This window comes from Stylophora pistillata, unplaced genomic scaffold (genome assembly GCF_964205215.1).
Source record: "Stylophora pistillata unplaced genomic scaffold, jaStyPist1.2 SCAFFOLD_50, whole genome shotgun sequence".
Lineage (NCBI taxonomy): Eukaryota > Metazoa > Cnidaria > Anthozoa > Scleractinia > Pocilloporidae > Stylophora > Stylophora pistillata.
In genome coordinates, this window is record NW_028290831.1 from 622,400 (window position 1) to 638,063 (window position 15,664).

Consider the following 15,664-nt stretch of genomic DNA (forward strand, 5'->3'; position numbering starts at 1 on the left):
AACATGCGGTCAAGTTCTCGAGTCCAACGGCTTAACTGAATATTCTCATTCTTCTGTCTTCATTTTGATCAACGTCAACCTTCCAAGTGTACTAAGTATCAGGTAAGCGCGTATTTTAATCCTTAAAAGTATTGCTATGATTCAATGATTTTTAATGCTTAATATTTTCAGGGCCGTAGCCAGAAAAACACATGATTGCATGAGGCAATTAATGTCCATGAAAAACTTATTACTGAGGCAATCGGTCCATGGTTGGGTTCTCTTCCTAGGTATAAGGAGTGTTTATGATGACTATAAACAACGAAAGCGAAAGATATGATCGAGGTTTGTTAGTAGTTAAGGCCCTGATATCAATGATACTTTAGAGATTTTGGAACTCCGCGATTAGATAATGTCTGCTCGCTTAAAGGCTTGTAGCCCGCACGATGTTTCGCTTCCAGTGGTGATTTCATCAAAAACTGACCAAGTATTCTGTAGCAGATCTTATCGTTATAGTTGATATCAAGAACAACCCCACCAGCAATGCTGATTTTACTTATCGTGCTAAGATAAAGTTCTCTCATGATCACATGGCACGGAATTATGCACGTTGTAAACGTTCTGTTGAGAGCGGTTGATCGATTTTCTTGATTACCGAGCAGTTGAGAAAAATAACACGTACGTACTCGAGAATCTGTTTGATGAAAAAGCTGCAAGCTGTCAAGTTCGATTGAGAGAATTGTTTGAATCGACCCCAGTTTCAAGCTGGTGCATTGCTCAGCTGAGATAGGTTTAGCTTTGGAGCATAAACAGCGATGAATCAAGTTTAATTATGATCAAAGATTTGTCAGATATCCCACGAGGTGCGAAAAGGCGTCACGAAAGAGCGAAATAAGTTGTCACAATTTACGTTTGACAGAAGGTTGTCCAAAATATTATGTGTATTTAGTTTGCATGATGGTTATAGTGGAACGTATATGTTGATTTCTTTTGCACGGCTCAGTATGTCATCATCAAAGTCGGCAAGCCAAGTTGTAGTTGGTTGGAAAAGTAAAGGAGGGGAGGCTTTCGAAAATGAACTGGTGGAGGCGATTTCATTGAAGAAGTTGATTTTTAGAGGATCGGCTCAAATTGGAACGGAAGTCTCAATGCAGTACAAGAATGACCTCTGGATGGGAAAAATTTTATCTGTTCATGGTAAGTGTATATAGCAATCTCGCACGATCGCAAAAACTCGCTATAGAAACGGTTACTCTCCAGGTCAGACCCTTTAAAACAGCGTTTGCTGAAAGCAAGGTAGAGTGGTCAGCGAAAGGTTTTACCAAAGTTTCATCGAGCCGGCCGTCTTAAAAAAATAAGCTAACTTAATTATTATCCATATACCAATCAACTAGGCAACCATCTTTTTTAGATTGAACTTTCCATTTCTTAAATAAATATCTAACAGCATTGCTCCCTTAATGTCCTTCTTGGCCTTCTCATGCCACGCTAATTTCAAAAACGATTCATGCAAAGCGTTCAAGCTTCTACCAATTTGGGAAAACGTAAAATTGCCGTTTTATACGTCATGTTTACACGTTTGTAGTGTTCTGGCAAAGCATATACTGCCCATTGTGAAGGCTTTTTTTGTACTGATCTTTAAAAAGGTAGTAAGGGTGAAGCAGATAAAAACTGCAAGAGCATAACCTCTGACCAATCAGTCAGTGCAGAAATGCAGAGCACTGGATGCTCTAAAAGGAAGAGGAGAGCCAATAAGAAGCTGTTTGCTGATTATGATGTTTCAACAACTGATCAGCTAGAGGATTCAAGTGCAGGTAAAAATTGAATTTTGACCTTTTACTGTAATTGTGGGATGTGGCATTACTCACGTGGCCATTACTCATATGGTCAAAATGATAAAATACAGTAATTATGAGCTATTCAAGGAAAGTGCCTGCAAACTGTTGTGCAACAGAGAAGCAATTGATCATTTCTAAAACCAGAGATTAGGCTACATCAGTGTACATGTATGTCAGACAGTAGTTTAAACATGCTACTTTAAACTTGTTGCAACCTTGAAAGCCACATTACAATAACATATATTTCTTTGTGGAGAATGACTGACATTTATTTTGCACTCATCAAAGCAACAATTTTCTCTTGAGAACAGAACATGCATCAGCTGAGAACACCCCACAAAGTGGAAAACACAAGAGAGAAAGGAGGAAATCAGAGAAACAAGGTTTGTGTTTATGCTTTATCATTTGTGTGCTATAGTTAATGTAATTTTAATGTTCTAAAATCCTAACTAATCCTTCCACGTCAATTTTCCAGCCAAGAAAACCACACCCGCCAAAAAGCGCAAGACTGCAGAGGAGAAAAAGCAAGAGCTGTCACTTCTTTGTCAGAAGCTAAATGATATCGAGGAGTCCATTCTAGTGGCGACACCAGAAAGCAGTACTGAAAGAGTGAATGAAGAGCATATTGTGGATGGCTTGTCTGAGTCTGATTGGTCAGATGATGACTCATTAAGGGTAACCTCTACCCCAAATCAGACAAACCCACTACAGCACCCCCACTTTGGAGGGAAAAGGCCAAAAACCATACGTCCACCACTCAAGTGTGTCAATGTCTTGTGCAAAGAAGAAAAACAAAAGAAAGATAATGAAATAATCCATCTTAAAGAAGAGGTACATATGTTGAAAGAAGAGCTCTGTAAGTAACAACTACATTTAGGCAGCAGTGTTAATACACTATTAATTAACAGTAACATTGTAAGTTAATTGCCATCTCCATTTACAAATAATGGGGATCATGGGTTTGCATTTTGAACAATTTAATCATAGAGTCAAATCAAAAGCTCATATAACAAGAACATTGTTTCTCATCTGAATATTTTAAGACTGATAGATTAAAAAACCCATTGTTTTGTTCAATATAAACTTGTTGTCTCATTAATTTTATATCCATCATGCTAATACTTGTCTAACACCAGTTATTAAATTTACAGGTAAATCAAAAGAAAGCATGTGTGCAGGAATCAATTCCCACAGAAAAATTTCGAAGGAAAAAGGAACAGCTGATGGAGTATGCATATGAGATGTTTTGTTTAATATTGCATATATTACATATATATTTATATATATACACACACAAATATGCAGTAAACAGAGTGTCTACTACAATTACATGCACTTACCTTTCTATAGACAGGAATCAAGAGGCAGGAATTGACATAGTTCAATCAGTCTAAGTCCTTTTTTCAGCCAATTTTTTAACTGCAACTAGTACACCCCTTCCTCGTGTTTTATATATCTATTTATGTATACTTTGCTATATATATTTAACCTTTTTTTCAAAATTCCTAGAAACATTACAAAAAAAGTAATTTTGAAAACATTTTTTTGTCAGCTTACAGAACTTATCAGTGGATCAGGCATCTGGATGTGCCCTAACAAATTGGGTGCAGCTATTAAAGATGCTGAAAATAAATCCAGGACTGTGTTGGTGAGGTCACTGCTGTGTGGATTTTACAACAGAGAAGAGCTTTTGTCAAAGACCTTCAAGGAACTTGACAAAGATGTCATAGAGGCTTGTGTTGGTAAGTGTAGCAACATTTACTTTTCATGGTTACTATATACTTCGGATAATACTCCATGTGCAGTTTCTCAAAATCTTCATACTCCCCGACAGAGGAGATTGAAATTTCCAGGGGAATGGGGGGTTATGCAAGGCCTAAACATAAAGAAATATACAGTATCAAGCTTAACTGGAATTCTCAGTAAGGGTAGGAGGTCTTCCAAAAAATTATTTCCCAGGGAGATATGAAACCTAATTGAGGGAGGGGGTGTATGAGGGCATGTTCCTCCAGAAAATTGAGAAAGAACCAGCTAAGTGATGCATTCCTTTATTCTGAGTTTCAATTTCCACTGTTGGAAAGTGTTCAAAGCGAGAAGAAAGCGAACAAGGTGTAAATTGAATTTAGAAGGATAATTAATTTTACTGGTACTATGACCGACAATTAGCTTTCTCAAAATCAACAGTTTACCAAAAAACCTGAAATATGTGAGAAAGATAGTTCCAGCATATGCGTCAGGGCGTATATTTTGCGTGAGTGTCACGCTTAATGCACGAGACTTGAGATACTTGTTGATGATACTCACAAAGCATGAAAAGTTCTGGGAAATCTTTCGTATCCATGAAAGTTTTTTTTTTACAGCTAGTGCCCATCGGGGGTAGCCACACTTATATCACGAGATATGATGTTACATGATCACATAGGAAGGATACAAAAATGCCTTAATAGACATTTCATTATAAAGATAACTGGAATGTTTCCCAAGAAAACTTACTCATTGCCGCAATCACAGCATCGGAGATCGGCCCTCCAGCCGCCATCTTGAATGTTGTAAGAGCGCTGGGACCTAATCCTTTTCTTACGTCTCGGTCGCAAGTTTTTCAGTGATATGAAAGATTCTTCGTCACTCAGGAATAAATGGTTTTGAACCTGCTAAAAGTGGTAAATGTCTTCTTGTTGTAGATATGTCCTCTGACGTAATGTGATATAATGGCCAATCACATCTTATGATCTATAGAGCGACACGCGGCTTAGGACTCGCTAAGAGACTCCGTTGCAGTTATGTCTTCAAGCAAAAGTGCTCATTCAAGGGGGTCCATACAAGTAGAAAATTTGACACGTATGAGCAACTTCCAACTGATCTCAGGAAGACATGTGCAATCTCTCATATTACTTTCCTTGAAGTTGATGGGACTAGTCTCTTTAGTCATTTTCATGAACAGAGAAACTCTGAAGTTCATATTTTGTTTAAAAACTGACTTCTTTAACTTCATCAGACTGTAGTTGACTACAATTTGCTGGTGATTGATATTTGCAGCATATAAGAGTCAACTGCACCATGTTGTCAAATGTTGATGAACATGAAAAATTGTATATTGAATTTTCATGTACACCCTAATATTACTGAGGGAAAGGTTTCTTTCTCATCTTGAGTGTTTTTTTCATTCTCCTTTATCTCCCCAGAGTTATGATATTGAGGGAGTTCTTGGTTTATCCTGGGCATTTGGAATTCCCACATTTGACATCATCCGTGGTACTGCCCTCACGAAAATCTGGTCTATTTTAAAACCTATTTTATACTCTCTTTTATTCCTATCTTTTATGTATTTTTCCCCCTATTTTATGGACTATTTTAAAGCAATTTTTTAGCTATTTTAAACCTATCATTTTGAAACAAAAAACAGTTAAAAAATATAGTCCATGCATGCATGATCTACAGAAAAAAATGTTTGTAAATTAGCTTTGAAATAGCTCTAAAATAGCCTAAAAATAGCCTTAGATGTGTATGGAAGTTGGTGAGAAAACAGTATTAAAATAGTGTGAATAAGACAAGCTAAAAATAAAATAGGCTGAAAATAGTCTTAAAATAGTTATAAACGAGGAATAAAATTGGGGTAAATAAGAAAGGCCTTGGGCAGTAGGCTGAAAATAGCCTTAAAATAGACATAAAACAGGGATGAAATAGTTTAAAAATAGGTGTTTATTTTAAATCTGTTTAATAAATGCCAGTGCCAGGTAAATAGTACTGCCAGTTCATAGAACCCCATATTAAATTACATTAGGTACAAATTAGTTTCAAAACAGGTAACATCATAGTTTAAATTATATACAGACTTTAATTGACAGTTTGTTTGCTTAAATTGTAGCATTTTACAATGGCATGTATGCCCAAACATGAAAGGATGGTTTTTGAGATAAATATTATTATGGAGATCGAACATAAATTTTACTCTCACAGAGACTGTCTTTAAGTTAATAGCTCTGTTTTATTTTTTCAATCCTTATGTAAAGCAAAAGTGATTAAAAATGATATAATAAAAAGTAACATAATAAAAAACTCTTAATTAGACAGTTAACTAGCTGCAGTGGCCTTAATTCTCTCGTTGCCCATTCTTTGCCTTTTTGGGGCCGGTGTACATTTTCCTGTACTCTGAAATAAAAAGAGCATAAATTTATAAACACACATGCAATATTTTACACACCAATACATTTATTACGGTTGTGAACATTGTTTTGCTGTTTGATTTTTAAGATTGAGATTGTTTGAATGATGCAACACTGCATCACCGAAAGGAGTGCTTTCACCACATTCCTATTTTGCTTCTGTAAAAACTTAGGGTATTCAATACTTGCACATAACTTAGGCCAACATGATGACTTGTGATCTGGGTATAAAAAGATGATTTGGATACAATTTTCACTACATGTGTAGAGTAACCTCCACTAATGGACAATCCTGCAAGTGGACACTAACCTGCAATACAAAAGTTTTTAATAGTCCCAATACCTCTTAGTTTCCAAATATTAAACCTCCCATAGGGGGAATACCTTAGTTAAGGGGTCACTATATTTGATTTCAATGGTGCATGCTTGCAACAGGGTCATATTACTATGTCTAGGTATGTACTATTTAGCCACATGTAAATTTACTTATAGCTTACCTACGAAATATCCAGGCTTGGATGAATTAAATTTCAGGGAATTTACTTTACATCTTAGGGCTTGCCTAAGCTCAGATTTAGTTACAGGCTTTACGTCCCCAAGTTTTGCAACCTTTGCAAAATCTGTTTTAAGAATTAACAGAAGTATGTTAAATATCATTGCGCAAATAACATTGAACTAAAGCACAACTCTTATTCAGTTGTATGATGTTAGTGTAATAAGTTAAAGGGGGTTACCGGTTGGAATAAGGCCCCAAGTGACCTTTAAAAAGTTGTTGGAGTATTAACAGGAAGTCTGTTAATGGCCCTAATATATTAATTACAAATTGACAAAACCAGTAGAACATACACAGCACTATTATAAAGTATATATAAAAACATTTACAAGTGATTATTTATTCCAAATTGCATGAGAAAATCATGTGATTATGTATTAATAATATACATGAAAAAATACGAGGTAGCTTCTCATAACTACGCAGAAGAAAAGCGCATGCATCACGTGCAAAAATAATTCATTCAAATCCTGCAAGTGACATTGACCTTGACATTGACCAATTACTCTGACCAATCAGAATGTCTGGTTTTGTTTCTTTCTTTGCACTGAATTAACCCTCTTCTGTACTGAATTAACTCTCTTCTGCACTGAATTAACTGAAACTGCATTCATCTTAACCAATCAGAACTGAGAAATTTTTTCATGTATATTATTATACAATATATGGTATAGGAGGAAATACCAATTAAACAGGTCTATAATAGGCAGTACGTGTAAACACGGGATTGTTTAGTTTGTGATGTGTGTGTCAGTCGTGGTTTTCATTGATTAATGTTTAGTATTCGGAAGGGGAGGTCTCCCTGAAGGAAGCACTGCAGAGTGAAGTCTTCACACACAAGAGTTACAAGTCCCACCTGTTGAAAGCCAGATGGAAATCAATTTGCTGTGAATATGCAATGCTCCCACCCACAATCCACAAATTTAAGATAATAGTTGGTAAGTTCACTCTTCTTCTTTGGAAATTCCTCTTTCCAAAACTTAGATCTACTCTTCTCCACAGTTATTCAGTAACTTTTTCATAATGGAAATGGGAATTTAGCAGTGGATATTCCATAAGATGGCTCTTCTTGTCCACTGATACTAGGTCTAATTGGAATTTGGAGTGTTTGTTTTTGGAGACCCCTAGAAAGATCCTTGGAGCAAGGAAGAAAACTAACAACAAACTCAACCCACATGTGACACCAGGTCCAAGAATTGAACTAATGGGAGGCGAGTGACCTCACCACCGCCCAATCCCAGCTCCCCAATATTGATTTTTTATTTCATTGTTTTCATAAACCGTCGCCAAGTGACCTGTGAAAATTTAGGCAGACTTAGTACCAACAAAACAGTCTGTTCAACCAGATAATTTTTGATCAGTGAATCAATTCATGAGTTTATGAGTAATTCCCAGGTGACAGTTATTTTTTTTAGTATTATCATTGTTAAGATCCTCTACTTGGTTCACTGACTCCTGGAATGGGCTATGGATGTACTTCATAAACTTACACAAATGGCTGAAGAAATCTTTGGTTTAGATGCGTTTTGTACTGGCAAACAGATACACAAGCAAAAGGAAAATTTGTTGGGTAAGGTGATTGAGGAATTTTTGTTTCCTTTTATTCTTGACACAATTCTGCAGAGCCCTGCTTGCAAAGTAGTGCCCCTGATTTCTATGAGCTTCTACTAGGGACAATGTGTTCTGATGACTGGGATAATACAGGGGTTTCATTAAGGTCCAGGCACCGGGCAAATTGACCAGTTGTGAGGACGGTTTTGCCCACCTGATTTGACGGTCTGGAGGAAAGTTTATCTTGTAAAGAAGTTCAGTTCAAAGAGTTTTGCCCGCCTGTGAAAACCAGTTTCCCTCCTGCAGAAAACATTAATGAAGCCCCTGATAATATATACCTAAATCATGTGGTTGGCAATACCTTGCAATCCTAATTCAGGCTTTGAGATAGAGTTGTGCTTGTAATTAGATGTGTTATTATCCTGATTAAAATATAGAGAAAAGTGCAATCAAACTGGCCTGAAACATGGGAGAGTTTTCTTCTGTTTTATTATTAAACTTTTTATCACATATTTTGGCATCTATTCCTTTTGTTTGTGCAGATTTGCTAGCCACATCAGAAAGTTCTGGCCGAAACCTTTCTAGTTTGTCAATCCTAAATGACTTGCTCTCATCCCTGTTACAAGTTGGTCAGCTGTATGCTCATCAGGGAGCTGTGAGGGAAGCTTTGAGGCAGTTTGTGGATGGTGTTGCACTAGCAAGGCAATTTTGCCTACCATACAGGTGATTTATTAATGTTTAGTAAAAGCTCTGTTAAACTTTTGGACCCACACTAGATCAAAAAGTCAAGGAGCATCAATCCAAAATTTTAGATGAGAGAATTTTGAGGATAACATTAACTGTCCTTGTCTGTTACTCTTAGACAATCAAGCTGTTACCAGAACAGGAAAGAGAATAAAGTAAGATCTTAAAATTGTTTGTTGAACATGAAGTTGTGCTGAAAATGAAGGGTTAATTTCTTTTCTTTTATTCCCCTGATGTGAATTCAACATTGAATTAATCTACTGGTAATTGGTAAATTTGCCTTGTCCAAACCAGCAAAACAGTTATTTTTCAAATTTTTTGCTTTTTTTTTTTTTTGCAATTACGGCAAATGTATACGACAAATTTCATTTCAACTTCTTATGTCCCCATAGAGCAAGATATCTTAGCTATAGTAAAGATGCCAAAGGGGAATTGTTTACCTCTAAAGATTAATTTGGAACTAGTTTGTAGAACACTCATCTAGACTACAAAGATAATGGCAAAGTTTACATCCTTTTTGTTAATTTAAGTTGAAGTTTCAACTCAAATTAATTAAAGATGACCTCACTGACTAGTGACCAGGGATAGTTTCAATTGAATCCCTGTGGTTTTGTTATTTTAGGAGAATAGCAAAGGATTTTTCTAAACCTTTGGTATATATGATAACACCTTTGCTTGTGAGTACTTGTAGCTACTGTTGCATTTGATAGACTTCTATTTGTTATGTATACAAAAGAGAGAGATTTTTCGTGACCTTGTGAAAACCAGTTGGATGCTTTTACCTCTTAGACATGGCACACAACTGTCCATGTTTACTGGTATCCCCAATTACTGTGGCACTAAGTGACTCAAAGTTTATCTGCTCCTTTATATGGGATGCAAAAACAAAAGGAACTAGAACCTTTGATGCCAGAACAAGGAACTAGAACATGGCTGCCAGAACAGGGGATTACAGAACAGGGAACTAGAACATGGAAGCCAGAACAGGGAACTACTGTAAGACATGGGATGTCATAACAGGGAACTAGAACATAGGATGCCAGAGCAGGGAACTTGATAAATCTACAAGTAGATTTCTCTTTATTTTGTTATTTCCTTTTTGTCTGTTAGGAAAACAAAGGAGATCTGGTGAAGCTTGCAGAACGTCTTTCCTCCTTGTCACTTGATGACTCTTCAACTAATACTGCTCACCAAAAACTGGCTGCCCTGGTCAAGACTTGAAACATCATGAAGTTTTCCTTGTGTGCAACTGAGAGATACAAACAAGGTCTCTTCACTCCTGAAGAAATTTCCCTATTGCAGAACATGCCAAAAGGTACATTATAGTTATTTTACAAGCAATAGCGAGCTTTCAGCTGTGTTATGCAGCCAAACCAGCTTCAAAGAAAGTGTAACTTAACTGTTCAACTTTCTCAGGATTGGTTTGTAGAACAATGTGACTCTTATAACAGGAGAATATTTTTTCTAGCAAAATGTAATTATCACTAATTTAACCTAATTCTTTAAGCAAAATGACTTTGTTAAAAACTTTTTGTTACCAGACCACATCATTTGACCCTCTGGTTTTTTTCTTCTCAACCTGTATTGCAATAAGCTGTTTTGATTATTTGGTGTTTGATAAAATTGCACTCTATTGGTTTATCATCATCAATTGCCTGACAGGAGAATGTGTTTAGTCTTAGCTACTAGAGACAAAGGGAGGTTCCTCAGCCTTGGCCCTTAAGTAATCATCTCTCATTTCATGATCTCTCACATTGCATGTTTCAGCTACTTGATGAAGTTCAGAACCTCACTGACAAGCTATTTGAAGATACAGACAAGAAAAGCTGCATAAACAGGTTCGAGGGAACATACAGGTTAATTTTTTTTCTTACCTTCATTACTTGTACTCTCGAAAAATTATTGATGACAACAAAATTCCTTCTCAGGTCTGGAGGTCACTCTGCAGAAAACATTCCTCGTCATCCTGTAATCCTAACTCTTGGAAAAGTAAGAGCCAGCCTTTTTAGGTCTTACATTTGTTTAGTAATCAGCCATTAAATGTATGCTAGCTCTAGCTAGCAACAAGAAACGTTTTAGAACATAATGTTTTTTGCCATAGTGCTAAGAAACATTTGTTTGCTAAATATTGGTCTTTAATCCACATAATGTGTATTGTATATTTTAATATCTCACGATAAGTTACATTGATTAATTTTATTATTGTTATTATACTTTTAATTAGTTACTACATATATATGTATATATACTTAGACTAGATTAGTATTGTTACAGAAGAAGAGCCTCTTAATTGTTGGAATCTGTAATAAATCAAAATAAATCGAAATAATAATAAATAAATGAAAAAAAAATATGAACTAGTGTGAAGTTAGGCATACCCTGTGAGCAGAGCCTTTTCTGCTTTTCTTCTTCTTTTCTTCTTCTTTTCTTCTTTTTAATTGATTCGAGGACAGGTTAAAAAGGCTCTGCTCGCAGGGTAAGTTAGGCGTGGTCTTGACTTAGCAAGTGATCTGTTGATTTGTTAATCTTGTACATGTTGTTTTGAAAACAGGATCAATTGCTGAAAGTTTATTGAGTTACCTCAGGCTTCTAGTGAATTCGAGAGATGAACTAGCTTTGTCTCAGGCCATCCATATCCCTCGCAGGGACTTGGCTCATAAACAATTTACAGTATTGAGGAAAGTTGCAGGGGAAAAAAACATGCCTATGTTTCAGGTACCACTCAATTTCAGGTGTTTCATTAAGGACTGGGCACTGAGGAAATTGACTGGTTTTAAGGAAGTTTTTGCCCACCTGATTTGACCATATAGAAGAAAGTTTATCTCATAAAGAAGTTAAGTCCAAAGAGTTTTGCCTGCCTGTGAAAACCAGTTGCTCCCTTGCTAAAAACTTAGATGAAACCTCTGCAATTTTTTTTACAGTGAATATTATCATGAAAATTCTGCAATTATGAACTGCTATCAGCAAATGACAGTTATCAAAATAATTGCTGTGAAGACCACACATGCATAAAATATTTCTGGCTAAGCCACTTTTAAATAGACACAGAAGTTAAAGAGGGTGTGGGCTATACATTAGCAAAGTGTTTTCAAAGAGTGGAATCAATCACTATTAGACTAAGAGTGTTGCAATTGTAAGGGTCAAAATTTTCAATTCATTTCGAAAATTATCCCTTGGTGTTTGAGAAGCAATTCTGGCGTGTTGAAAGAGTCTGGAGGGTGAAACAAGAGGTGGCAGCTCAGTTATTTTTCAAGCATTTAAATCATGATGTTGATATTCTTGCATGCATGTATATCATTGCATTCATCATCATCAGTTTATGTCATCATTGAGGACAGGTAACAAAGCAAAAGCTGTAATCTTTCAATCCATATTCCTGGAGTTCTTAGATACTTTCTAAACCAATTTCCTCATTCCAAGAAGTTGCTGTGACAATGTATACCTCCTATCTGTGGCTGATCCTGCATTGCTTCTCAATAGATTGGCTCCTTGATAAACAACTGAGAGATAGGATTGAGCTGTATTCTAAAATGTATATAGTCTGATCCAGTGGTGAAAAAACAATTTTTTTTCTCATCATTATCCTTAGCAGTTGGAGGATAATATTACACAGTTTTCTCTAGTTTTCTTTCCTTCCCATGCCAACAGACAGCTGTCTCGTTTATTCTGAGGATACGATTGGGTGGAAAGAGTTATGCACCAATTGATGACAACCCACTTCTCCCATTAACTAAGGTATATATCAGTATATCAAAATTTATTATTCCCTTTAGTGTACCAAATAGAATTTTTATAAATATATTTCAGCTGTTAGTAGGTGTCAGGTCATTTTACCACAAGAGAGAATCTTTACTAAGCCAAAGAGTTCTTTGCAGCCCAGTTGGTGTAGACTTTTCTGTCCCATACTCATGGCTAATGTTTAATAACTTCCTTCATCTGTGGTTTTCAACAATTTGTTTTTTACAGGGTCTTGGAGAGTTTGTGACCTTTTTCCAAAAGTTACAAACTGTCTGTGAAGATACAGCAGATGCAAAGTAAGATAGCTGTAGATACATATTGTACACTATTTTAATTTAAGAACATGATCATTTCTGCAAAGGAAGGTTTTAAAACCAAGATCAATTTTGTTCTTCCACCAAACTCTCAGTGATAAAAATTAGAAAACTGTTGCATCTAGATTCTGAGGCGGACCCAGGGGTGGTTTGGGTGGTTCAGTCCAACCCTCTAAATTGTCCCTCAAAATGCTGGAAATCATGTTTCCGAAGACCTCATTTTCAAAATCTCCTGGGGGAGCATGCCCTTGGACAATCAACGAACCGGCCCCTTGACTAGATCTTGAATGCATCCCAGTCAGATTAAGGTTGTTTTACAAGCTAATCATGGGAAAAATCCTATTATTTTGTTGAGCACCTTTCATTGGATGGGGTACTTCCGAAAGAAAAGCATGCACAAAGGAGTCTAACCAGTTAAAAGGATTGTCACAGTACTGCAGTAAAAATATTAAATACAGTTGACTGAGTGGTGAGATTGTCCAAAGTGATTGGCATGTTTGAATAAACCCTGTGAAAATAAGTTGTCTGCTTATCTTTCAGAAGTGCTGTCTTAAGAATCATGAACATGCTCAAAGTAAGCATTATTAAATCCAAAGAAAAGGTTTTTACAAATGAAAGTATTGCCAAAACTGTGGAATCTCTGAAAGAAAAGGTGGAACAACTAAGCTGCAAAATATGTGATGGTGGCCAAGCAAAGTCATCCATGGCAGGAATGAATGTGTATTTCCTGATTCAGGCTGTATTAGATGAGCACGACTAGAAAAGTTGTCTCCAAGAATATGACACAAGGGACTTGAGGTGTGCTCTGATGACACCAGAAATACCTCGTGGAAAATCAAAATTATAATCTACACTTAGTCAGTTCAGGTAAGGTGGAACAGTATTGAAAAACTCTGGGACTTTTAGACATCGCATGGCAAGCTCTAAGCTAGCTTAGTAGTAGACCAGCTGGCACTGGTGCAGATGTTGTCACTCTCTCGTCTTCCTAGCAAGAAATTTTCCTGGCACCAAGTGGAGAGACAATTTGTCTCTCCACTTTAACAGAATAAATCAGTAGGTAGTAATTTCTGCATCAAGAAAACCTTGGCAAGTTGTATGCAGCCCCAGTTTTGCCTGTGAGGTACAATTCTAAGTAAATTTTTATTGTCCTAAGAGAAGTTTTAAGTGACATGATTAATTTTTTCTTGCTAGAACACCTGATTCGGAGTCTTCAGAAGGAGCTGTCACACCACACAAGGATCAGCCACCAAAACACAAACCTGAAAAGGTAAGATACTGGTAAACCGTCCAGTGAATTTAATCAAGGTGAAATCTAAGTAAAGACACTTTTTATTTTATTATTTTGTTCAAAGAGGGTTATCTTAATAAATGCACCAGCAAATTATATGTTATGTTTCCTCAAGGTGCATCTTAGAAAAGCTTATATTAATTTTTTCCTTTTTCTTGTAGACACCATTTGAAAGCTATAGAAAAGTGTGTGGCGATATGAGCTGGGCCAAACCTGCCTTCAACATTCTGATAGGACTAAGTTCAGCTAACAAAAGAGACCTGATGAGTGCTGCCATAAGCAATGATACTTTAACATCTCGTAAGGAATGTGGCAATAAATCTTACGTTGAGGATACATCCAAATGTCACACCAAGAAAAGAACTTTAACTGAAACTATGTATGACAAAGAGAACATCTCAACTGGCAACAAAGCCATTAAATATGTAGCAAAACCACTAGCCAAACGCATGCTCCTTGAGAAGGACATCACTGTGCAACAGAGCACAAAACGCAAAACTAGTGGAAAAACATTGTCCAAAAGAAAAAAGATTCCATTACTTCAAGGGCAAAAACAGCTCACCAATTTTTTTTAGGTGATACGTATTACTGACAATTACATCACAACATCTGATTCATTTTCATGCATTTTTTTATTTTTATTTTTACATTACTATGCGAAGAGCATCATGATTGAATTTTAACACATACCAGATAGCACTGATTTGTATAACTTGGGACCATTGTCACCTCTAGAGGACACCGCGGAAATACGTTTTGGTGACGTCACAGTGGTCCGTGGTCATCAACATTAGGCTGCCAAGTGCTTCCAAGTCTTTGTGGACTGAGTTCGATGAAAACAGCGGCCTTTTGCATGGTTTTAGGTCGGAAAATATCCATGATACTTCTCCTTGTTTATTATGGTTGATCCTTTGAGTGGGTTTTTAATACTAAAACCACGTCTTAACAAATAGCAGTACAGGGGAATCATTTTGTTTAGAGTTTTGTGCTGTTTGCTGACTTTAGCTGGCCGTCGTTACGAAGTGCGATCGTGGTTCGTCAGTCGCCCTCGCCTTCAGAATCGTCAAAAACAGCAATAGTTCTCCAGACAAAGCAAGAGATTAGGTCTGTAAGATAATTTTCCAGCGAATATTAAGACTGGTTGGATTTTTAAGTGAAGCGATACACGTAATTATTGAGTTGTGAAAATATTCACACTCACTTTGCGCCGACATGCGGTGCCTTTTCAATTTGGAAATCATTCGCTTGGTTGAGAATTTTACTTTTCTAGACTGATTTTTCGCCATTCCACCTTTCTGATTTTTTGTGCATTTAAGAACGGGTATCCGTAACGCTCGAAACGTCAGCTTTTGTAATCGTTACGGTTGCTAATTTACCATTTCAACTTTGTAGATGTATCCAAATTAAATATGAAAACATTTGTTCATTGCATATGCTTGCAGTTTTATCAACAAGTTATCTCTCATGAACAGAATAACGCCTGACTTAAGCTCATA

General features: G+C 36.5%; 2 protein-coding genes across 5 annotated transcripts; both read left to right on the plus strand.

The window, feature by feature from the left end:
* Window positions 1-14: 14 nt before the first annotated feature.
* LOC148715831 (uncharacterized) lies at window positions 15-7,453 on the plus strand. The gene is made up of 8 exons (XM_088746458.1): window positions 15-102; window positions 983-1,176; window positions 1,626-1,793; window positions 2,129-2,200; window positions 2,293-2,648; window positions 2,969-3,045; window positions 3,370-3,559; window positions 7,315-7,453. The coding sequence occupies exons 2-7, from the start codon at window positions 984-986 to the stop codon at window positions 3,467-3,469; spliced, it is 966 nt and encodes a 321-aa protein (XP_088602584.1). The 5' UTR covers window positions 15-102; window position 983; the 3' UTR covers window positions 3,470-3,559; window positions 7,315-7,453.
* Window positions 7,334-15,599, plus strand: LOC148715832 (PCNA-interacting partner-like). Of its 4 annotated transcripts, XM_088746471.1 has the most exons (10): window positions 9,512-9,824; window positions 9,939-10,143; window positions 10,596-10,666; window positions 10,757-10,817; window positions 11,380-11,543; window positions 12,477-12,563; window positions 12,795-12,862; window positions 13,421-13,747; window positions 14,072-14,147; window positions 14,330-15,599. In XM_088746471.1, exons 5-8 carry the CDS (start codon window positions 11,529-11,531, stop codon window positions 13,638-13,640), a joined length of 390 nt encoding a protein of 129 aa, XP_088602597.1. In that variant the 5' UTR covers window positions 9,512-9,824; window positions 9,939-10,143; window positions 10,596-10,666; window positions 10,757-10,817; window positions 11,380-11,528; the 3' UTR covers window positions 13,641-13,747; window positions 14,072-14,147; window positions 14,330-15,599. The 4 variants fall into 4 exon arrangements, with proteins under 4 accessions (XP_088602593.1, XP_088602595.1, XP_088602596.1 ...); XM_088746467.1 differs by lacking the exons at window positions 9,512-9,824; window positions 12,795-12,862; window positions 13,421-13,747; window positions 14,072-14,147; window positions 14,330-15,599 and adding exons at window positions 7,334-7,471; window positions 7,949-8,103; window positions 8,627-8,807; window positions 8,947-8,983 and having other exon boundaries at window positions 12,249-12,787; XM_088746469.1 differs by lacking the exons at window positions 9,512-9,824; window positions 12,795-12,862; window positions 13,421-13,747; window positions 14,072-14,147; window positions 14,330-15,599 and adding exons at window positions 7,336-7,471; window positions 7,936-8,103; window positions 8,627-8,807; window positions 8,947-8,983 and having other exon boundaries at window positions 12,249-12,787.
* Window positions 15,600-15,664: the final 65 nt, after the last annotated feature.